Source organism: Onychostruthus taczanowskii, unplaced genomic scaffold, assembly GCF_017590055.1.
Source record: "Onychostruthus taczanowskii isolate IOZ18803 unplaced genomic scaffold, ASM1759005v1 scaffold169, whole genome shotgun sequence".
Taxonomy (NCBI): Eukaryota; Metazoa; Chordata; class Aves; order Passeriformes; family Passeridae; genus Onychostruthus; species Onychostruthus taczanowskii.
In genome coordinates, this window is record NW_024498895.1 from 150,614 (window position 1) to 173,269 (window position 22,656).

At 49.3% G+C, this 22,656-nt stretch overlaps 1 protein-coding gene across 4 annotated transcripts in view; it reads left to right on the forward strand.

Annotated features, from left to right (window-relative positions):
- The first annotated feature begins 2,836 nt into the window (after positions 1 to 2,836).
- ZC3H3 (zinc finger CCCH-type containing 3) overlaps positions 2,837 to 22,656 on the forward strand; it is a 128,265-nt gene continuing 108,445 nt past the window's right edge. For all 4 annotated transcript variants that reach the window (XR_005952279.1, XR_005952280.1, XM_041399661.1 and 1 more), the window contains exons 1-3: positions 2,837 to 3,405; positions 5,199 to 6,504; positions 8,121 to 8,314. Coding sequence is in view for 2 of the 4 variants with exons in the window: in XM_041399661.1 (XP_041255595.1) it covers positions 3,360 to 3,405; positions 5,199 to 6,504; positions 8,121 to 8,314 (1,546 nt within the window). In the remaining 2 variants the exon portion in view is untranslated. The remainder of the gene's footprint in view (positions 3,406 to 5,198; positions 6,505 to 8,120; positions 8,315 to 22,656) is intronic.

Sequence of the window (22,656 nt, forward strand, 5' to 3'; positions counted from 1 at the left end):
GTGGCTGCCCCCATCCCTGGAATTGTTCCAGGCCAGGTTGGACAGGGCTTGGAGCAGCCTGGGATAGTGGAAGGTGCCCATGGAAAGGGGTGCCCATGGAAAGGGGTGGAATTCCATGACTCTGAAGGTCCCTTCCAATCCAAACCATTCCATGATTCCATGATGTCCCACACATGCTGTTCCTGCAAATGGATCCCAGGCAGTACTGGGTGTTTCAGGATCCAGGGATCCTATGGCACACATGTCACTGGATGTTTTAGGACATTGAAAGGATTCATTTTTGGGCTGAATGAGATAATTTAATTCTTCTTCCCTGTGTTCCCTTCCCTGGGATGTTTACTCGCACTCAAAACCTCACACTTGATTTTTTTTCCCCTTCTTTTAAAAAAATTAAATTATTGACTTCCAAAGTGTCATAGAAACTTAGTGCTGTGAATTAAAAGTGCCATGAATTCTTTTTGGATATATTGCTTGTGACAGGAATGGGCTGGAAAGCCGGGGAGGAAAAAAATAAAAGAAGTTTATTTTAATATTTTAACATCTTCATCTGTCCTTTGCCCTCTGCACAAATCCCAGGGGAAATTTCTGCCAGCTGCTTGTCCCGAGGCAGGATGCTCCTCTCTATTCCCTGGAGAAGATCCAGTTCATGCTTAAAATGCTGCTTCTCCTCTGGATACCCCCATCCCAAAGCTCTCCTGATGGAAAACATCCAAGGATGACCCCAAGTGGTCCAAGATTCTCCAAGCTTTGCATTTTCTCCTTACAAATTTTGGCATAAATTGGTAAAACAGCTTTGAGTTCGCCTTTTCCCGAGGTTGGATTTTGTGGGAGTGGTGGATCCACGGCTTCCCTGGGTTAAAAATGAGCTTTTCCTCCACGTGTGCTGAATTAATTTCAATTCAGAGCAGCTCGTTCCGAGCTCTTTTATGCAAAGCACTCCACTCCCCGTGCCAGCACAAGGGAGGGAAGGAGCAGCTGGGAGTGGAGGAGGATTTTTTTTGGCACAAGTGCCAATTCCTGTCAGTTTAAAGCCATTATGAAACTCTGGGTGGGATTTGGGATCTATTGAAGCTGATCTGAGGCTGCCCAAAGGGAGGAGATCTGTCATTCCTGCCTGCCTGGTTCCCAGCCTGTTCCCATGTGTGCAAAACTTGGAAAAAAGAGAGGATTTGGGGTATTTTTTAGCAGTTTTAGGGTCAAACTCCCTAATTTTTTTTGTGTTTTGAAGCCTTTTCTCACAAAATAGTTTATCCTAACAAGCTGGTTCTTCCCACATTCCCCTTTAAAATGCCACAAAACACCAAAAATAATTTACTAAATCTCCCTTTCCAAGCAAGGAAATTGTGGGCTCGTCCCAGAGATGTCATTTGATCAGAGCTGGGACAGGCAGCACTCCCTGGCTGCATTAGGAAGTGAGATATCCCAAGGGACAGCGTCTGTTTTAAAGGATTTGAGGTTGATAATGGGTTGCTTTTCCAAATGTTCCATCCTGGTGTCGTGTTGCTCCAGCTCCTTGGCTCGGCTTTTTGTTCCCTGAATAATTTCAGGCTGGAGTTTTATCTCCTTTGCACACTTGAGGCTCTGCTGCTCTTTATTTAAGGGTTTATTCCCTTGAGGAAGAACGAAATTATTTGGAAAACAAGCTCCTTAAGGATTTTCTTCACTTCCACAGTAAATTTGAAGTTTTGAGACCAGTTTTCCTGTGAAACATTTTAAAAATGACAGCCAAAGTGTGGGAAATAGGGAATCACGAGGCTGATGGGTGGAATTAACATTTCCTTGCTGGAGATTTTCCTTTGGATCACCAGGAAAATCTCCCCCTCGTGCCTGGCTGTGGGAGGACACTGGTGATGGGAGAGGGGACAGGGGATGGGGACATGGACAGAGGTTTGGGACAGCTGGGAGAGATGGATAAGGCTGGAAAGAGGACAGAGAACAGGAGTCAGGGAATGGGAACAGCCAGGGCTGGGGACAGCTGGACCAAATTTACCTCGATGCAGGAGGTCCCAGAATTCTGGAATGGTTTCTGTTGGAAGAAACCTTGAAGATCATCCCATTCCAATCCTTGCCATGGGTAGGGACACCTTCCACTATCCCAGGTTTCTCCAAGCCCCATCTGACCTGGCCTTGAACACTTCCAGGAATGGGGCAGCCACAGCTTCGCCAGGAATTCCATTCCAGGACCTCACCACCCTCCCAGGGAAGAATGTTTTCCAGTATCCCATTTAATCCTGTCTTTTGTCAGTTTGAAGCCATTCCCTGTGTCCTGTCACTCCATCCCTTGTCCCATCTCTCTTAAAGCCCCTTTAAGCACTGGAAAGGGCTCTGAGGTCTCCCTGGAGCTTTCTGTTTTCCAGGCGGAACATTCCCAGCTCTCCCAGCCTGGCTCCAAGATTTCTACAGTTATCTACAGGTTTTTTTTAGATTTCTACAGATATCTACAGTTTCCAAGTAGATAATTTGTGTTTCACATGTCTCGGTAATTGCAGTCTTACTGAAGCCTCGGGAGCTGCAGATGTGGAGAAAGGAGAGAAGAAGAAACTTGGGATGAAATATCACCCAAACCCCAATCCAACTGAACATGGAACCAATGGACCAGGGAGAGGTGGAGGAACAACCAAGGCCAGGAGAAGGAAAAAACAGCTTCCCCTTTTCTGTGCAGAACTGTAAATAATTCCAGTATTTTGGCTCAGTTTGTGGATCAGGCTCTTGCACCCTGTGTTGAAGAACCTTTTTTTGGGACAACAGTCATAGGAAAAATGCTGCAGCCATCTGACCATTGGAGATGGGGACAACTGGGCCAGACTGGGATGGGGACAGGAGAAATGGGGACAGTTCCTGTCAAACAGCAACATCCTTAAAGCTTTACTTCAAATGCTTCTAAATCAACTTAAGACTTATAAAGGTTAATTGTGAACAAAGGATAGGTTCAAAGGCCTTCTTCCATGCTTTACTTCCTCAGTTATTTATTAGAATTCGTCTTTCTAACTGTCCCATGGTCGGTTTCCACACTTAGCATAATCACAAATACACACGTTGCCTGTATGTACCTGACACGAAACACAGCTTTGTATTTCACAGGGACAGGAGAAATGGGGACAGCTGGACCAGGCTGAGATGGTAACAGAGGACAACCAGGCTACTATCCCAGGCTGGGGACAGCCAGGCCGGGCTGGGTTAGGCCCAGTCCAGGCCCAGGCCCGGGCCCAGTTTAGGCCGCGCTGTCCCGACCCCGTTGCCCGGCAACGGTGGCGGGCATCACGTGACCGTTCAGGAGCGCTCACGTGGGTCCGTTGGCGTCGGGCGGCGCCGGTTGATGACGTCACAGCGCCGCGGAGCCGTGCGGGAGAGCTGCGGGAATGGAGGAACGGGAGCGGCTGTGCCGGGAGATCCGAGCGCTCCAGGGTGCGGGAACTGGGGGAATCGGGGGGAATCGGGAATGGGAGAGGCTGTGCCGGGAGAGGGAATCTTTCCAGGGTGCGGGAACTGGGGGGAATCGGGAATGGGAGAGGCTGTGCCGGGAGATCCGAGCGCTCCAGGGTGCGGGAACTGGGGGAATCGGGGGGAATCGGGAATGGGAGAGGCTGTGCCGGGAGATCCGAGCGTTCCAGGGTGTGAAGGGATCGGGGGGACACCGGGAAACGAGGGAACACCGAGGGGAACGGGGGAAAAAGGGAGGGAGGGAGGGAGGGAGGGAGGGAGGAGGAAAAGAGGCCGGGGTCGGGAAACAGGGAGTGGCTGGGAGCAATGTGAGAGGACCTGGAGGAGGGATAAGGGGAAATCTGGGCATCTTGGAGAGTGGTGCGGTGTTTTAAGGGAATTTTGGGAATGTGAGGTGGGACAGGGACAGGTTGTGATGGGACCTGGGGAGTCTCTGGTGGGGGAGGGACGAGCTGTGGAAGGGAAGTTGGATTTTAGGAGGGGAGTGTGAGTGGGATGGGGATGGAGAAGATCCCAGAGTGCTGGGAGAAGGAAGGAAAAGGGGAGAAGAGGGAAGTGATCCAGGGACTACTGGGAAAAGGTGGAAAGAGAAAAGACTCAGGAAAGCTGAGTGGGCCAAGGCAGGGAGGGAAAGGGAGGGAACAGAGCCCATGGAGTGCTGGGGGATTTTGGGATCCCCACACCAGGGAATTCCCACAGTGTTGCTCTCAGCAGGATCTGGGACTCTCCTGGCTTTGGGAAGGGGCTTTTCCCTGTCCCACAGCCCTGGGCTGGGAGCACAGAGGTGGGATATGGATCCATGTGCCCTTCCCAAGCTCTGGAAAGCACCAGAGCTTATTTTAGCACCAAATCCCTCTATGTTTTGTCCTTCAGAGTAAATTTTCCTTGTTAGTGAGGCCAGTCTCCACTCAGGACTTGGGATTTGCCTCTCCAGGAGCTCCTGCGTGGGGGAATGGTGAGAGGGAGGAAAAGAATCCTTGATTTTCCATGAGGAATGTGCTGACTCAGCTCTCCTGGCAGCACCGTGACCCCGGTGAAGGAAAAACTCTGCCTGAAATACCAGGCTCCAAATTCCTTTGGGAATCACTCATGGGAAAGGTTTTCTAAAGACTGAGCCTGGACAAGGGCAGAAATTCCCAAATTAACTGGGGTGTTGGCTTCCAGAGTGACACAACAGCAGAGCCTTGGAGTCTCCTTGTTGTTGCTTTGGAGGGAAGCAAGGAAGGGAACTTGGGAAGGGTCTGGAGCACCAGGAGCAGCTGAGGGAGCTGGGGGGCTCATCCTGGGGAAAAGGAGGCTCAGGGGGAACCTTCTGTCTCCCTAAAATCCCCTGGCAGGAGGGTGGAGTTCAGGTGGAATCAGGATCTGCCAGGACACAGGGAGTGGCTTCCCATTGCCAGAGCGCAGGGATAGATGGGATTTTAGGAAGGAATTCTCCCTGGGAGGGTGGTGAGGGGCTGGGATGGAATTCCCAGAGAAGCTGTGGCTGCTCCTGGATCCCTGGAAGTGTCCAGTGCCGAACTGGATGGGGCTCGGGGAATCCAGGGATGTGGCAGGGACGTGGAACCAGATTTTCTTGAAGGTCCTTTCCAACCCAAACCATTCCTGGACTGTGATTCCATGACTTCTCCTTCCACCCTGGCTCACCATCTGGAACCCGAGTGATGATGCAACTCCGGCACAAGGAAGAGCAGCTCTGTGTTGCTCTCAGATTCCCACGGGATCAGGGAATTAACGCTCTGTCTTCTCTCCCACAGGTCTCATAAACAGCCACAGGAACATGCACGGGAATGTCCCACGTCCGGCGCCATCGGCTCCTCCAAGGTGGAACAACCCCCACCAGCCTGGCTACACCAGGAGAGGAGCCTTTTCCACCAGGTACTCCCAGCAGGCTCCCAGGAATTTCCACCCACGCCAGACTCACTCCTGGAGGAAAAAATACTCCCTGGACAACCGGCTGCCGGGATCGGGGTATGACGCTGGAAGTGCTTCCAGCAATTCCCAGGGTTTTGGGAGCCTTGGGAACAGCCAGACTCCTGAGGCACCGGAATCGTCCCCGGAGAGACACGTGGACTTCACCACGGATGGGAACATCGTTGTGGATATCCAGGTGCCACAAAGGGCTGGCCAGGAAAACGTGGGTCCTTACGGAGATTTTTCCAGGCGGGGAGCGGCGGTGGCTCCTTCGGCGGATGGAAACATCCAGAAATCTCTTCTCCAGGAAGAAGAGAGAAGACCTTCCCTATCCATTTCCTTCAGTTCCACCTCGAGGACTGTGTGCCTGCCTGGCAGCGGAGCCGGGAGCTCCTTTTCCGCCTCTGGAAGCACCAGTGAAAGTGCCGTGGCGCTGAAGTCGGAGCCACAAAAACCTTTGGAATTTCCGGGTCAGGAGCCAGCCCAGCACTTGGTACAGATCAAGGCAGAACCACTCTCTCCAGGGCAGCCAAGTGGTGAGGATGCTTCCCTACATCCCAAACTCTTTGGGAACACTGAGTTGCTCTCTCGACCTGCTCAGGCTGCTGGGGTGGCTCTGGTGAAGAGCAGATTTCCCGTAATTCCCAAAGCTCCCACTCTCCAAAAAGCTGCCTCAGCACCCATCTCCAGCAAATCTCAGAAATTCAGGAAAAACAACTACACCTGGGTGGCAAACCCTGGGAAAAGCTCTCGGATTGTGAAGAGGTGGGCGAGCCCTCGAGCCGAAAATTCCAAGAAGGGAATTGCAGGAGCGGACAAAGGTGCTAAAATCTCCCCCAAAGCGGATTTGGGAGCGAAGATAAAGAAAGTGGGATTGCAGTCCAAGCTGGGGGTTTCTCCCAGTAAATATAAATGGAAAGCCTCCGGCTTGCAGGCTTTGCCTTCCACTTCCAAGTCAGCATTCCAGTGGAGATCCGAGGACCAGAGGAAGGCTCCAGCCCCAAGTATCCCTCGAACCGTCTGTGTCACGCCGGCTTCAAGCGCGGCGTCCGTTGTTCCCGGTGGGATGAAATCCTCTGGAGAGGCTGCACTGTCCAGTTACAAAGTGAAGAGTCGGACAAAAATCATCAAGAGGAAAGGGAATGTGGGGTGAGTTGTTGGTTTGGATTTTGCGTCCGTGGGTTTCAAGTTGTGGCTGTGGGGAGAAATTCCAGTGAGGGTTGTTGTGTGCTGGAGGATTTATGGAATCGTGGAGTGGTTTGGGTGGGAAGACCTTAAAAATCATGGAATTCCACACTCCTGCTATGAACAGGGACACCTTCCACTATCCCAGGCTGTTCCACGCCCCATCCAGCCTGGTCTTGGACACTTTAGGGATGGGGCAGCCAGAGCTTCTCTGGGGATTCCATTCCAGGGACTCAGCACCCTCCCAGTGAAGAATTCCTTCTCAATATCCCATCTATCCCTGCCCTCTGGCAGTAGGAAGCCATTCCCTGTGTCCTGGCACTTCAGGTCCTTATCCAAAGTCCCTCTCCCGCTCTTCTGGAACCCCTTCAGGCTCTGGAAGGGGCTCTGAGGTCTCCCTGGATCCTTCTCTTGTCCAGGCTGGACATTCCCAGCTCTCCCAGCCTGGCTCCAGAGCAGAGGGGCTCCATCCCTTGGAGCATCTCCATGGCCTCCTCTGGATTAGCTCCAGCAGTTCCATGTCCTCCTGATGTGGGGCGATCCGGAGCTGGATCCTGTGAATCCCTGTGGTCACTGACACTTCCTCACTCAGCAAAGGAATCTGCATTTTCCTTGATTTAATTTCAAATTCCCATAGTTGTTGTATTGATTCCTGCTTCTGTTTCCCACATCCTTTCAGTGCTTCCCAGCAGGTTTCCCTCCTTGCCTTGCCCTCCTGCTCTGCGTGGAGAACTATCAGTGGGTGGATTGTGCTGGGAAAATCACTCTGGAGCAGCCTGGAGAAGCTGGGAATGTTTGGGAATTTTTGGCAGTTCAGGGAGACGTCCCACACATTGGTAAATTCCAGCAGAACCAGGGAAGGGATCATCCCCCTGTGCTGGGCACTGCTGAGGCTCCTCAGATCCTGGGGGGAGGATATTGAGGATCTGGAGCATGTCCAGAGTTGGGAATGGAGGTGAGGAAGGGTCTGGAGCACCAGGAGCAGCTGAGGGAGCTCAGCCTGGAGAGAGGGAGGCTGAGGGTTGTGGCTCCCTAAATTCCCTGACAGGAGGGTGAAGTCAGGATCTCCCAGGGAACAAGGGACAGGACATGAGGAAACAGCCTCAAACTGCTCCACGGGAGGTTTAGTTTGGATATTGGGAAAATTCCTTCCTGTGGTGGTCAGGCATTGGGAATCCTGATCCCTGGAGGGATTTAAGATCCCTGTGGATGTGGAACTTAGGGACATGATCAGTGGTGTCCTTGACACTGCTGGGAAATGCTTGGATTTGACGATCTCAGAGGTCTTTTCCAACCTAAACCATTCCATGATCCCATGATTCAATCCCTCACATCTGTTGAGCAGAAGGCAGTGAGTAAGTTTGGCTGTCAAACACCTCATTCTCCATCTGTTCCTTGCCAGGAATTCCTCACGTTTGCCCGTTTCCTTGGAATTTTCTCTTCAGAGCTTCTCCTCTCCCCTCTCAGCCAGAGGAGAATCCTGGTGGGATTTGACTCTCTTGGAGCCCTGGAGAAGGACACCAGGAGCATTTTGGTCACTTCCCTACTCCCTCCTAACTGTGTGACGTTCCCTTTCCCAGTTCCCCCACGGATAAGAAGAACATCTCCCCCACCACAGCTCTGAAGAGTCGCTTCCACCTCCGGAGGAGAAATTCCATGCGGGGAAAACCTTTGGTGACGGTGAAGCGCTCCTCGCCCCGGGGCCTGGTGCAGATTTCCAAGCACCGGCTCTGCCGGATGCCGGCGACCAGGACACAGGCAGCCACCAAGGAAGGTAGGAACGGGCATTCCAAGGGCTCACTGGACTCGGTGGAGTCATTCCAAGGGTTCTTGGATTTGGGAATGTGTTGTTGCGTCCTCCTGGAGGTGTTGTTGGTCCTGGGGCAAACGCCGAGGAGAAGTTTGACTGCATATCTGTGTTGTCCTTTTGGCATCTCCACAAAAAAAAAACAAAAAAAAAAAAACCCTGGGGTTTCCCTGGATTTTCAGGAAGTTTTCCAAGCAGGAAGAGGTTGGCAGAGGCAGGAGTACACAAATCTCTCACCTGTATCCCAGTGTGGTGTCCAGTTTTGATCTAATTTGCTTAAAACACTAGTAATTAGTGGAATACTGAATCCATCATGTTTGGGAACAGGGAATTTGCATCCGTGTCCTGCTGTCTTGGAGCAGAACTCGGGGCTCAGAGTGGCACCACCATGTGTTTGGAATGTTCTTGGGATGTTGGTGGCTCCAAGTCTGGTTCTTCTGTTTGTTCCCTAGGGATATTTTTGTGGCTAAAAGGCTTCCCACACTTGGGATTCAGTTGTTTCAGATGGATATGAGGCACATTTTCCCTGTGGCCCTGTAAAATTCCCTGTGGGAATTGGTGGAGCTGGGAGAGGGGATCAGATGTAGCTGGGATTTGTCTCCAGTTATATTTTGGGATTATTTGGTGTTCAAACAGCTCCATTGAGATGTTGTCGAGTTTTCCTGGATGAGGGATTTTGGACAACGGATGGAGTGCCAGGCAAGGGAGAATGGCTTCCCACTGCCAGAGGGCAGGGATAGATGGGAAATTGGAAAGTAATTCTTGGGAGGGTGGTGAGGGGCTGGGATGGAATTTCCAGAGAAGCTGTGGCTGCCCCTGGATCCCTGGAATTGACCATGGCCAGCTGGGATGGGGATTGGAGCAACCTGGGATAGTGGAAGTTGTCCCTGTTCATAGCAGGGGTGTGGAATTCCATGATCTTTGAGTTCTTCCGACCCAAATCATTCCATGATTCTATGAAAAGACAGAAAGCTCTGGAGACACGGATTTGGGATTGCTACAGCATTTTAACTTTGGAGGGAATTGAGGCAGTGATGATTCCAGGGATATCAGCTTGTTTGGAATCCCAGTTCCTTGATTAAGGGGAATGTTCCCACACTGAAATCTTGATTTTAACTGGATAGGAATGAGAAGATAAAGCAGGAATGTGGTTTTGCTCCAGGCTTTAGGAATTTGGCAAATAAAAAAGGTCGGAGAGTGGAAGAAAAAAAAGGGCATAGGTCTGGAAATGACCTTGGGAAAGCAGGGAGTTCTTTCCCCCCTCCAAAAGTGGATCCAGTTATCCAGCCTTTCCTGGCAGATGCTTCTCTGTGTGGCACCTTCTCCTTTGCAGAGAAATTCAGGAAGAGCCTGGATTTCCGTGAAATTAAATTCAGTGAATTTTGGATTTGCTCCCTTTGATTAAAATTGACTTTCTGGATTTGAATCCTTTTGTACTTCAAGGTTTTTCTTGGAGAGCATCAATCCCAGGCAGAGGGTTTACAGCTTCAAGTGTTGGAATATTCTTAAACTCTGGCTTTGGAAAGCTGTGGAATTATTCCAGGGCTGTTCCTCTGTGTGCTCCAGGACTCCTGTTTGTTTTTTTTTTCTTCCAGGTTTAGTGGGAAAAGATTATTGGGTAGTGGATGGGGCAGGGATATTCCCAAGTCTGGGAGATCCTGGATGCTCACAGGGATTGGGACAACTCCCATGTTCCCTTTAAATGTATAATTATGGATGTGGAGCCAGTGTCTTCTGGTTCCACAGGAAGCTGGGAATAAACGAAGTCTTGTGGATTCAATTCCTGGCTCCCAGGTTATCCAAGAGGTTTTGGGAAGGTTGTTTTGGTTTCTTTTGGGGCAAAGTGTGGATATTATTCACCATAAAGCAGTGGAATTTCCAGTCTTTTCCATTTCCTCTTGGGCAGGTGTGAGGGAAGTAAATGGGGTTACTGGGATGCACTGGGGGCAGAGTGGGGTAGGAATGGAGCAGGGAGGTGGATCCATTTCTGGAGGGAAAGACAGAGGGGAGGAATGCTCCCAACTTCCTGCACGACAGCATGGCTGGAAAAGCTGGATCAACCCCTTCCGTCCCCATGGATGTGGGGCCTGTGGTGACACAGCCTGGCTGGTTTCCTGTTTGTCCTGTTCCACGGGATTTTGGGATCTGTGGCACAGCTCTGTGGGCTGTACAAAGACATTGCTCCTGCTTTTCCCAAGTGCTGGTCTGTCTCCTGACTTTCCAATTCCCTTCTTGGACCCAAGTGGATCTGTTTGGTCTCATCAGTAGGGAAGCTCTTCCAGACATTGCTGAGTCTTGAACTGGGATTGGTGTTTCCCAGTGCTCTGCCCAGTTCCCTCTGTGGGAATTGCTTTTATTTAGGGATCAGAGAGCCAATGGAAAGTGGCAGATTGGCAGGAATTTTCTTGGGATTATTTGGGCTGTTCTATGAGAGATCCACCTGCAGTTCTTATCGACTTAATTCCAAAATATTTGATTAAGTGGGATGTTTAATAACAGCTCAGATATTGGAGTGTGTCCCAAATGCAAGCTTTTCCAGTGGGATGGTGGAGCAGGGAGAAAGTTCCAGGTCAGGCTGCCTCCCTGGCCTCTGGGATCCTCAGGGATGTGATGGAAGAGGGATGAAAGGTGGTGGTGGTCTCCTTATCCAGGGAAAAGCTGGAGGACCAACAAGAATCATCAAGGTCTTGGGTGCCACTGTGTTGGATAAAACCAGGGAATGGTTTGGGTGGGAAGGAACATTTGAGATCATGGAATTCCAATCCCCACCCTGGGTAGGGACACCTTTCACTAGACCAGGTTGCTCCGAGCTGCATCCAAGCTGGCATTGGAAACTTCCAGGGATGGGGCAGCCACATCTTCTCTGGGAATTTCATTCCAGCACCTTCCCAATCTCACAGGGAGAAATTCCTTCCCAAATCCCATCTATCCCTGCCCTCTGGCAGTAGGAAGCCATTCCCTGTGTCCTGGCATTTCAGGTCCTTATCCAAAGTCCCTCTCTAGCTCTCCTGGAGCCCCTTCAGGCACTGGAAGAGGCTCTGAGGTCTCCCTGGATCCTTCCCTTCTCCGGGCTGGACATTCCCAGCTCTCCCAGCCAGTCTAAATGCCAAATGAGCTTTTTGTCCATGTCCTGTCCCGTTGCCTTTGGAATCCTTTATCCGCTTTCTGTAAACCGAAGATGGAGTATTCCCAAAAGTTCAGGGATGGCATCTTTTTCTCATCAGTTTTGAGAGAATATGCCAACTTTTAAATGAGGTTTGACTGATCCAGGTGTGATAACAACAGCAGGATATTTCAGCTTTTCCTATCCTAAAAGTCCCATGCCAGAGGATATGGGAATCCCACACTTTCCCAACAGCTTTTTCCTATCTTTTTCTGGGACTTCTTGCAGGATGAGGCTTATTCCCAACCTATTTTTTGTTGACAGACAAGTGAGTTCTGGTAGTTGGGAACTTTTCCTCAACATTCCTTGGCTCATCCTGCTTGGGCATCCGAGCTGTCATTTCTTATTCCCAGGATTTTTTCCTTGGAAAAAACTGGGAATAAGTGCTTCAAAGGAAGATTTCTTGATTTTTTTTCTGATTCATTTTAACGTCAGAGATGTGGCAAATGTATGGACAAGGAGAATGGGAATGACAACTGCGTGGTACATGTGGGAAAACTGGGATTTTTGCAGGAGAATCGGGGGTTTTTCCAGGAGAACTGGCGATTTTGGGAAGCGCACACAGCCCTGCAGAGGGCACTCGTGCCTCTCCCATCTCCTCAGTCCACCTTTTTCTGGTTATTGATGGCCTAATTTCGTCTTTATGTGAAAGAAAGCAGATCTGGAGTAATTTGCAGCAATAACCTGCTAATGCCGGGCCAGTATCAAAATTCCCATGTTCATTCCCGGTGGCAGATAAAACACTAATATATAATTATCCTTGCAAATTGGATTGTTTTAAATAACCAAAAGGCTACGGCCGGGGAGAAAACCATCCCATTTCCCTGGAGTTCCTATTGCGGGGTAATTGCTGCGTTCAATCAATTTCCTTGGCATTAGAAATTCCATCACAATCAACATTAAGCTTTATTCATTGTGATGGCAAAGAGCCGGATCATTTCTCCTCTTTTCCTTAACTGGCAAAATTAATCAGGGAAAAGATTTTAAACATTTACCCGTGCGAAAGAGGTCAGCTCTGCCACTATATTGCTCAGCAGATAAGGGGGCTAATAAAAAGAAAATTGAATTACTAATGATCGCCAGGAACAGAGTATATAAAACCTGGCAATCGCCCGGTGCAGGAAAAAAAGGGAATCAATTTTCTCCGGACAAGGTGCGCTCGTTTTTTATTTTGGCTCATATTATCAGCAATTTAATTGGAGAGAGCATAAACAGGAGGAAACAGTTAGGGAATAATGAGGCTGGAGGTGTAAAATCCTGCAGGATAGATGCTGGACACAATTTATTTGGCACAACAGATAATCACTTTAATTGAATCCAAAAGTGCAGCGTTCAGCAGCGCCGGCTCTGCGCCTCGCCCGGGGGGGATCATGGAATATTACAAAGAGGCTCCTCCGTGTCTTTTCCACCTCTGTAATGTCCCCTTCCAGGCAGGACTGCTCCAGGATTGCTTCGGCACAGTCACAGCTGGCTGGAAGCAGGAGATGGGGAAAGCAGGAGGGAGGTTCTCCAGGGACTTTTCCTTATTTATGTTGTGTTTATTCCTTACATAATTCGGGGCTTGCCAGGTTGGGTGGGTCCGTGTGAGACTGGTCATGTCCTGCTTGAGATGAACTAGGAATCATGGAATGGTTTGTGCTGGGAGGGATCTCAAAGATCAACTTATTTTGCCGTGTCCTGAGTTCAAAGCCTGGCTCCCTTTTCCTGCTGTGACCTCCAGGTCTGGGTATTAAAGGAACTTCTAAAGAGCTTTTGGATTTTTTTCCTGGGAGAGGTGGGTGGTTCATTGTGGAATTTAGATCCCAAAATAATTTGGATTGGGAGGGACCTTGAAGATCATCCAATCCCACCCCCCTGTCATGGGAAGGGACACCTTCCACTATCCTAGGTTGCTCCAAGCCCTGTCCAGCCTGGCCTTGGACATTTCCAGGGATCCAGCAGCAGCCGCAGCTTCTCTGGGAATTCTGTTCCGGTTCTTCACCACCTTCCCAGGGAAGATTCCTTCTCAATTTCCCACTAAACCTTCTCTCCTTCAGCTTAAGCAGATGAGGAATTTTTGCAATTCCCCATCTGTGGCTGTGCAAATCCAAGGCCAGAGGAGGAGTAATTTGGGAGCACGTCCTTGTCAAATCCACTACATCCAACCTGGATTTTTGTTGCTTCCCTTGAAAATATTCCTTCCCTGCTTATCTTCCCCTTTCTCCTGCTCCAAACTGAGATAAGCCAGTGGTTGGTGTTATCAGCTTCCTGCTTTTCCTGTGTTGCCACCCCAGTATTAAAACTGCCAAACAGAAGGAATCCTGTTTGTTTTCCCATCTTCCTAAAGAGAAATTCCGTAGGATTCAGAAAACCCACTTCACTCTGCATCTGTAGAAGCTTCTCCCAACTCTTTACTGCCAGAATCACCCTCCAAAAAATTCCCTAAACCCTCATTTCTATCCTCCTCACTCCACAGGATGTGACATGAGGGGGTTGGGATGGGCTAGGAGTGTTTGCTTGGAAAAACGCTGGAGGCAAAAGTGGCAGGAGCTGCTTTGCATTACTTGGGCGAGTAGAGGGGGTGTAAATGGTGAGGAGCAAGTTATGGGTGGCATCCAAATGCTCAGCTGCTGATAATTTTATTGACACCGGGTGTTTGGATCCCTCTGGCTGCTCTGAAAATCTCAGCCCTGGATTATTTACCCTCTCCTATTTTTTTTTCTTGATGTTTCCAGCGGGTTGATTCCTGGTGGGACAGCAATTGAGGGAATTTTGAAGGTTTTTTTCCTTGTTTGGTGTTTTATTGTATATTTATTTTATTTTTCTTCTGAGTTGCATGAGGTTTTACTGCTCTTCGAGGCGACGCCTCCGATCGCATTACGGCCGAGTTAAGCTCTTGATCCCTTCCCTCAGGGAAGCCCTTGGATCAACACACAGAACTCCTCAGAGTTCATCACATCTTTTTCTTTGCTCCATCATCACTCCCGTTTTCCCGAGTTCCTTCCAGCTGATCCAAACCCTTCCAAGGTCGCCGCTCTCTGTCGTTCCTCTGTCCCACCTAGGTTTGACCTTGCTCGGAAATCATTCCGTTGCCAGCTCCCTCTTCCCTTTGGCTTGTCCTTGGGAGCCAGGGGTGGAGCGTGGCTGGCGAGGTAGCTCCTCACTCCTTCAGGAATTGGGAAAAGTTCACATTCTTGGCTCTTTGCCGGCCCCGGTTACGTCAGTGGTCGTAAGTAACGGTTTTGGGTTTCCGCCTTGACTTGGCATTTCCAGGTGACTTGTCCCGAGCTGCAAGAGGAGCTGCAGGCGTGGAGCCAGGATTGGGAATTCTCTTTGCAGAGCCCTCTTTTAAAAATAACAGCCTGCTGGGAGCGAGGGGATGGGCCTTGCTCAAGGAAGTGTTCCCATGTAGACGTTGGATTTGGGATCGGGGAAATTGGTGACTACTACAGAGGGAACATCTAGAGGGAAATGGGGATCCTGAAGGTGACAATTCCTGGGTGTATCTTTCCCTGCAGAGTTTGACCTGCACACTCAATTTGTTATGGAAGCCACATCCCTGGAAGTATTCCAGGCCAGGTTGGATGGGACTTGGAGCAGCCTGGTCCAGTGGAATGGTGTCCCATGGAAGGAGATGACCTTGAAGGTCCCTTCCCACCCAAACCATTCCATGTTTTAATGGAAGTCACCTCTCAACCCCCATTTTATGTAGTTTTACCTCAATATTTTTACTTCAGTTCCTATTTTAGAGCCTGTCCTGTGCAGCTCCAGCTCAGTTGGATTGGGAAATTCCATTGGTAGCCAGCAGCTCTTTGGGGAATAGTCTATTTATACACTAATAGGAAAAATATTTGGCTTTGGGGGTGGATGAGATCCTTCCATTGGTTTGACCCTTGATATTTCCAGGTCTGTGGGGGGCTTTGTGTAAGACTCCAAACCTTTCAGGGATGTCATGGTGTGCAACTAAAATAGACAGGGGAAAAAAAAAAAAAAGTCAAAAAAAAGGAAACAGAGCAGTAGGTCCTGAACTCCTCATTTCACCTCCTGGGGCTTGCCTGGCCTTAAATATTTCCAGGGATGGAGCATCCACAAATTCTCTGGGCAGCCAGGACCTCACCACTCTCTCAGGGAAGAATTTCTACCCAATATTCCATCTGAACTTGCTCTCAGTTTGAAGCAAATTCCCCTTTTCCTGTCACTCCGTGCTCTTGGAAACAGATCTTTATCTTGGAAATAGATATTTATTTGTCCATGGAATGGTTTGGCCTGGAAGGGACCTCTAGGAGTCTCCTAATCCGACCAAAAATGAAGGTTTTAAACCAGTTTTGGACCTGCTGCTTGGAATTGGGCAGAATTTCAGTGCTGATCCCTCTTCTCCCTCTGCTCGTCTTTCCTTGGGCTCCTAAATAAAAATAAGGATAATAAAAGTGGGTTAAGGCACTTAAAAAAACCCATAACCTGAGAAGTGACAATGAGCCCCTTTCTCCTGTTTTTTTTTTTTTTTTTTTTTTCCTTCCTTTTGCTATTTTCTCCCACTTAATAAACTGTCTGATGGTATTCCCAGCACGGTCACAGTTGGAATTACTGATGCTGGCGTGGATGATCGGAGTATCCTCCACAGCTCTGTCAGGATTCCCAAAATCCCGCCCTGGCAGATGTTCAATTCCCTGTAAAACCTGTGTAGGTTTCTCTGTTCTGCTTTCTGCTTCCAGTTCTTTCCCAAATCCCGGTTTACACCCTTAGTTTTTAAATTTTCTCATGGAAATCTTCCCATTTGATTTTCCTTGTAACGACTCGGAAGTGTCGGAGGGAAATTCCTCTCCCTGGCTGCTGAGCTGAGTTAAGCCGTTCATTCCAGGACTTGCTGGATCACTCCGTGTGCTCTACAAAGCCCTGGAAATGAGCAAAAACCCCTTGGAATATGGAACAGATGCCAGAGTGCACCTGGAATAAGGGATTTGTGGACTCGGCAGCATCTCCTGAGTCCTACAAAACTCTGCTGTTCCAGCAGCTTTGCCGGAGTTTCTGCTTAAGCCTGAGGTGTGGAGAAATGCCTCGACTTTGCTTGTCAATGGGAATTTTGCTGTCATCCCTCAGGAAATCTGAGTTCAAGGAACGTTTCCTCCTCCCCTGTGCCCCTGGATAATCCCCACACGTGCGGTTTTCAGGGGGCTGTTTCTATTTTGGATTATTTGGAGCGGTGTCAGTAGGGGATTTTGTGTGGAGGTGTGGATGGGATCGGCTCCAAAGCTGATCCCATGTGTTATCAGCCCTTAAGCTGCCCTCGGGGGCTCTCCATTGGAAAAGGGCACGGGAATTCTTGGAGATTTAGTGTGGGCTGTAAACTCCAGTGTTGGTTGCGATGGGAAACTCCGTGTTGTTCCTCACAGCACCAGCAAATATCCTGGGACATCTTGTCCTTGGGTGAGGCAGAGAGAGCCCAGGGAAGGGTGAGGGGGTAGGGATGTGCCGTCAAACTTTTTTTATTTTCCCAATGGAATCACAGAATGGTTTGGGAAGGATCTTGAATATGATCCAGTTCCCATCCCCTGCCATGGGCAGGGACATCTTCCACTATCCCAGATTGCTCCAAGCACCATCCAACCTGGCTTGGATACTTCCAAGGATAGGGCAGCCACAGTTTCTCTGGGAATTCCATGGCAGGACTTCCCCACTCTTGCAGTAAAGAATTCCTTCCCAATATCCCATCTATCCCTGCTCTCTGGCAGTGGGAAGCCATTCCCTGTATCCCTGTCACTCCATTCATTGTCCCCAGTCCCTCTCCAGCTCTCTTGGAGCCCCTTCAGGCACTGGAAGGGGCTCTGAGGTCTCCCTGGATCCTTCTCTTCTCCAGGCTGGACATTCCCAGCTCTCCCAGCCTGGCTCCATCCCTTGGAACATCTCCTTGGCCTCCTCTGGCTCTGTTCCAGCATCTCCACATTCTTTTGATGTTGGATCCCAGAGCTGTGTGCAGAATTCCAGGTGGGATCTCGCCTGAGCAGGGCAGAGGGGCAGAATTTCACCTCTCCTGCTACCCACGCTGCGGAATGAGCCTGGGATATGGGGGATTTCTGGGACGTGAGCACACATGGATGGGGCACATCCAGTTTTTCATTCACCAAAAACCCCAATCCTTCTCCTTGGAGCTGCTCCCAATCCATTCTTTATCCCGCTTTGGGGTGGGAAAATGTGCTTGAATCCCAGGACTCAGGCGGATCAGTGTCAAATGCTCCTTTTGGGAATAAAAAAAGCAAGGAATTCTTTCTTTTTGAAGAAGAGCCCAACCTGCCACCCAAATAATGTTGGTTCCTGGCTGGGTCAAGGTGTTTGCAGTGATTGGTGACCTTAATTTAGCAGTGATGACTTCCAAATGCTTTCCCTGTTATCAGGAATCAAGGAGTGGAGCCCTCCCTTATCAGGAAGCAAATCAAAAGGGAATTTGATGGGGTGAGACAAGTCCATCAGAGATCCCACTCTGTTTTTAAAACAAGATTTACTCTGCTCTCTCCACATTAACTGGGGCATTTTACGGTGCTCCCCTTTCCATGAGCTTCCGTGATCCATCATTTCCCGGCTTGCCTGCCGGAGTGGCTGTTAGATTTTACTACAGCAAACACTGTAAAAGGGCATTAGAGCAGTTAAATCTGGAGTCTTGCTTCCATAAGGAAAAAGAAAATGCTGAATTAGGCACCAGAAAAGGCAACCACAGCGATACTTTAATCTTGCATAAATTATCAGAAGAGTCAGAGGCGAGTGATTTTATGTATTGTTAGAGCTTTGCTAATTAATTATTCCGGAATAATTGATGTTTAGAAGCACCAAAGTTGGGTCCTTTCCTGGCTTAATGGACTTTCAATATGGCAGCTGGATTTTTATTTCTTTCTTAATTTTAACCCTCCTGTCCATGGGGTTAATGAAGTTGCTTTCCTAAATATGAAGAAGTCTAAATAATAATTAATCAAGGAAATACCGCTCCACAAATTGTGGGTCTAAGTCAGTGGTGGTTTTGGAGACATTCCTGACATCCAGGGGAACTTGAGTCCCCAGTGGGAATATCTGAAGGATGAAATGCCCTAAAGAAATGGATAAATGTAAATAAGCTGAAGAAGAGCAGGGTTAGATGGGATATTGGGAAGGAATCCTTCCCTTTGATGGTGGTGAGGAACTGGAATAGAATTCCCAGAGAAGCTATGGCTGCCCCTGGATCCCTGGAAGTGTCCAAGGCCAGGTTAGATTTGGCTTGGAGCAATCTGGAATAGTGGAAGGTGTCCCTTTCCATGGCAGAGGGTGGAGCTAGATGGGCTTTAAGGTCCTTTCCAGCCCAAACCATTCCCAGATTCCCTTTGACAGGAAAAGATGGCCTTCCTTGGCTCACTGGGATTGGAAAGACCTTCTCATCAATTTCTTTATCTCTTTCTGGAGAGTTTGGATTCATTGTTGCCAAAGGAATTCAGATCCTGGTAAACCCAGAGCCCCGAAATGGGGCTTAGGAATCACAGAATTCCAGCTGGCATTAACCCTCTTTGTGGCACTGATGGGGCCATGCTGGTAACCAGTGGCTGCTTTGGGCCATCCCAGTTTGAGAAGGATACAAAGAGATGTTCCCAGTGGATCTTGGATTTACCTTGGGAATGTGACAGGGGATGGAGTGACAGGACACAGGGAATGGCTTGCCACTGCCAGAGGGTGGGGATAGATGGGATATTGGGAAGGAATTCTTCCCTTTGAGGGTGGTGAGGGGCTGGAATGGAATTCCCGGAGAAGCTGTGGCTGCCCCTGGATCCCTGGAAGTGTCCAAGGCCAGGTTGGATGGAAATTTGGACAACATAGTGGGATGTGGAAGGTGTCCCTGCCCATGGCAGGGAGTTGGAATATGATGATCTTTAAGATCCTTTCCAACCAAAACCATTCCATAATTTAATGATCACGACCCTGCAGGGATCCTACCCCTTCCTGCTGCCTCTGGACATGGAGGAATCAGTGATAAAATCCACCCAGGCGAACTGGAGTTTGCAGTTTCTTTCCAGAGCTTGGGAATCATTTGCTTGGTTGGATTTTGTAGCACATCCAGTTTTTTGGGATCGGGGAAGATGGGGCCTGCAAAGGACAGGTGAGGACAGGGCATGAAGTGAACAAACACTCGTTGAGCCGAAGTGGTTTAGGAAAACAATGTTGTATTTAGGACATACAATGCCAGTAAAGCGATCCCTGCTCCTGAGCAATTCCAGCCCCCAGAGCAGGGGGATGCCCAGCCCCAGCGACTCTCCCACTGTCACCACTCTCCTTGTGGGGCCGGGCAGGGCGTGGGTGACAGACATTCCATGGCCTGGACACAACGTGGGGAAAGCAGCTTTGTGGAAAAGCATCCTAAACTTGATATCCTTGTTTATCTCTTCTCAGGCCCTGCCTGGCCCCTCGAGATAAACAGGTGCCAGTGCTTGCGATTCCCAACAGCCGCTCCGCTGCCGGAATAATTCCAAAAGGAGGTTGTGTTTACGTGGGGAGTTATTCCTGCCTCCCTTCAGGGCTGGAGCATCCCTGTGGTAAATGGGCTGGGAGTGGACACAGCCCCAGGACCTGGAGTTGCTCCAAGCTGGCCTTGGATGCTTCCAGGGATGGGGCAGCCACAGCCTCTGGGAATCCTGTGCCAAGGCCTCACCACCCTCACAGAGAAGGATTTCTTCCCAATGTCCCATCTAACCCTGCCCTCTGGCAGTGGGAAGCCATTCCCTGTGTCCTGGCATTCTATCCATTATCCAAAGTCCCTCTCCAGCTCTCTTGGAGCTTCTTTAGGCACTGGAAGGGGCTCTGAGGTCTCCACAGAGTCTTCCCATTTCTCCCAGCCTGTCAGCCCCTGGAGTAGTAACTCCTTGGCTTTGTTTGCTTCCCTCACTTTCTGGACATATCCAAGACATTCCAGCCCCTTGGACTCATCAGTAACTTAAATCCAGGCACTGGACCCTGAGGTTTTTTTTCCTTTATTTCCCTTTTTCTGCTCGCTCCCTGCCTAGTGGGATCCCTGCTCCTTCTCCCTGCTCTGGCCCAGCTCTCACGTGCCTTGGCTTAGCACAGGGAATCCTCAGCTCCTCTCCTGGGAGCTCCCAGCATTGCTGTCATTCCCTGAGGGAACACGGTGCCCTGCTCCAGGGCTGTTTAGTGTCTTGAGTTAGAGACATTCCTGAATGGAACGTCCTTAATTCCCACACAGATGCTGCAGGAACAGCATCAAGCCCAGCAGTAAAATGTAGTGAAGAATTCCAGAGTGAAATCGAGATGGGAAAACTCTACTGCTGCCAGGCTGGAAATCTCCAGCCTGGAGTTTCCCTGGGCTTTTTAATGGAAGTAGGAGCTTGTTTTATTTTGTCTCATGTCATGGGCTCTGAAGTGAAGCTGGGATCAGTTCTGGAATTCTGGGATCAGTTCTGGCTCCTTATAACAAGAAAGACATTGAGGATTTGGAGCATATCCAGAGAAGAGCATGGAGCTGGGGAAGGGTCTGGAGCAACCAGGAGCAGCTGAGGGAACTGGAGAGGCTCAGCGTGGAGAAAAGGAGGCTCAGGAAGGACCTTTTCACTCTCCACAATTCCCTGAGGGTGGAATCAGGTGGAGATTGGGCTCTGCTTCCAGGGGATAGGGGACAGAACCACAGGAAATGGCCTCAAGTTGTGCCAGGGAAGCTTTAGTTTGGATATTGGGAAAATGTTTTTCATGGAAAGGTTGTAAAGCATTGGAACGGGCTTCTTGGGGGAGTGGGGGAGTTGCATCCCTGGAAGCATCCAAAAAATGTGTGGATGTGTGGATCTGGCTCTTGAGGACAGGGATTAGTGGTGCACTTGGTGGTGCTGGGCTGAGGTTTGGACTCGATCTTGGAGCTCTTTTCCAGCTTTCAGTTCCATGATTCCAGACTTAGCTCTCTGTTATTTCTGTTGCTCTCCCTCTCTGCTTTGACCTTGTTCCTGACATCAGTGGTTGGGAATTTGGACATGGAATTTGTTTTCTTTTTTGGAGTATCCCAGAATCACAGAATGGTGTGAGCTGGGAGGGACCTTCAAGACCATCCAGTCCCACCCCCTGCCATGGGCAGGGACACCTTCCACTATCCCAGGTTGTTCCAATTTCCATCCAGTCTGCCCTTGGACCCTTCCAGGGATGGGGCAGCCACAGCTTCTCTGGGAATTCCATTCGAGCTCCTCACCATCCTCACAAGGAAGAATTCCTTCTCAATATCCCATCTATCCCTGCCCTGTGGCAGTGGGAATCCATTCCCTGTGTCCTGACCCTCCATACCGTATCCAAAGTCTCTCTCCAGCTCTCCTGGAGCTCTTTAGGAACTGTAGGGAATAATTCAGATTTATTCCTGTTTTTTTTTTTTTTTTTTTAATTTAATTATTTAACATGTTCCCAGATACTTCTTGTAGTACATGATAGGAAACATCAATTCCAAATTTTTTTTGTTGGGTTATTCAAGCCCCACGATTCCCAGCCAGTTTTCCCTTTCAACTGAAAGGACATTTTCCTCTTTGTTGCATTTCCATTAATGGATTCTCACCATGGATCCACTTCCCATCGCGTGTCAGTCACTGCCTGTTCCAAAGGGCTCATTTCACACTAAGTGGTGTTGGAAAAGACTTTTTCCCTTCCCATTCCATCCTCTTAAAACCCAGTCCTGGACATCACAGCGGCCACTTTGGCTGTGCTGACACTTCCTTTGTCCTGTCCCCTCTTCCCAGGGATCTTAGTGCACATTCCAGGCTGCCTCATTCCCTAATGCTTTGCTTTTTCTCCTTTAAATATTCATGGGAGCAGAGTGGCTGGGTTACTTAATGGAGCAGCATTATCCTTGAAATTCAAAGTAGGAGTGTGCTTGTTGTCAATATGTTTTAAAAACTTTTCCCAAATCTTGAATCCTGTAGGATTGAGGTGTTTTCCCAATTTTTAAGTCAATTCTGGAGTTGATGGTTGTGAATATGCTGTGTTGGGAGAAGGAGAAATTCCATAAACTTCTAGTTTCTCCCTAGGCAAGGATGTTTTATCCTATGGAAAGGATCACTGACATTCCTGAGGGATTTTTAGTGGTTGGCTTTTCCTGTAAAACCTGGATAAGAAGTACCCAGAAGGAATTTAGAATCACAGAGTCATGGAATAGTTTGGATTGGAAGAGACCTTA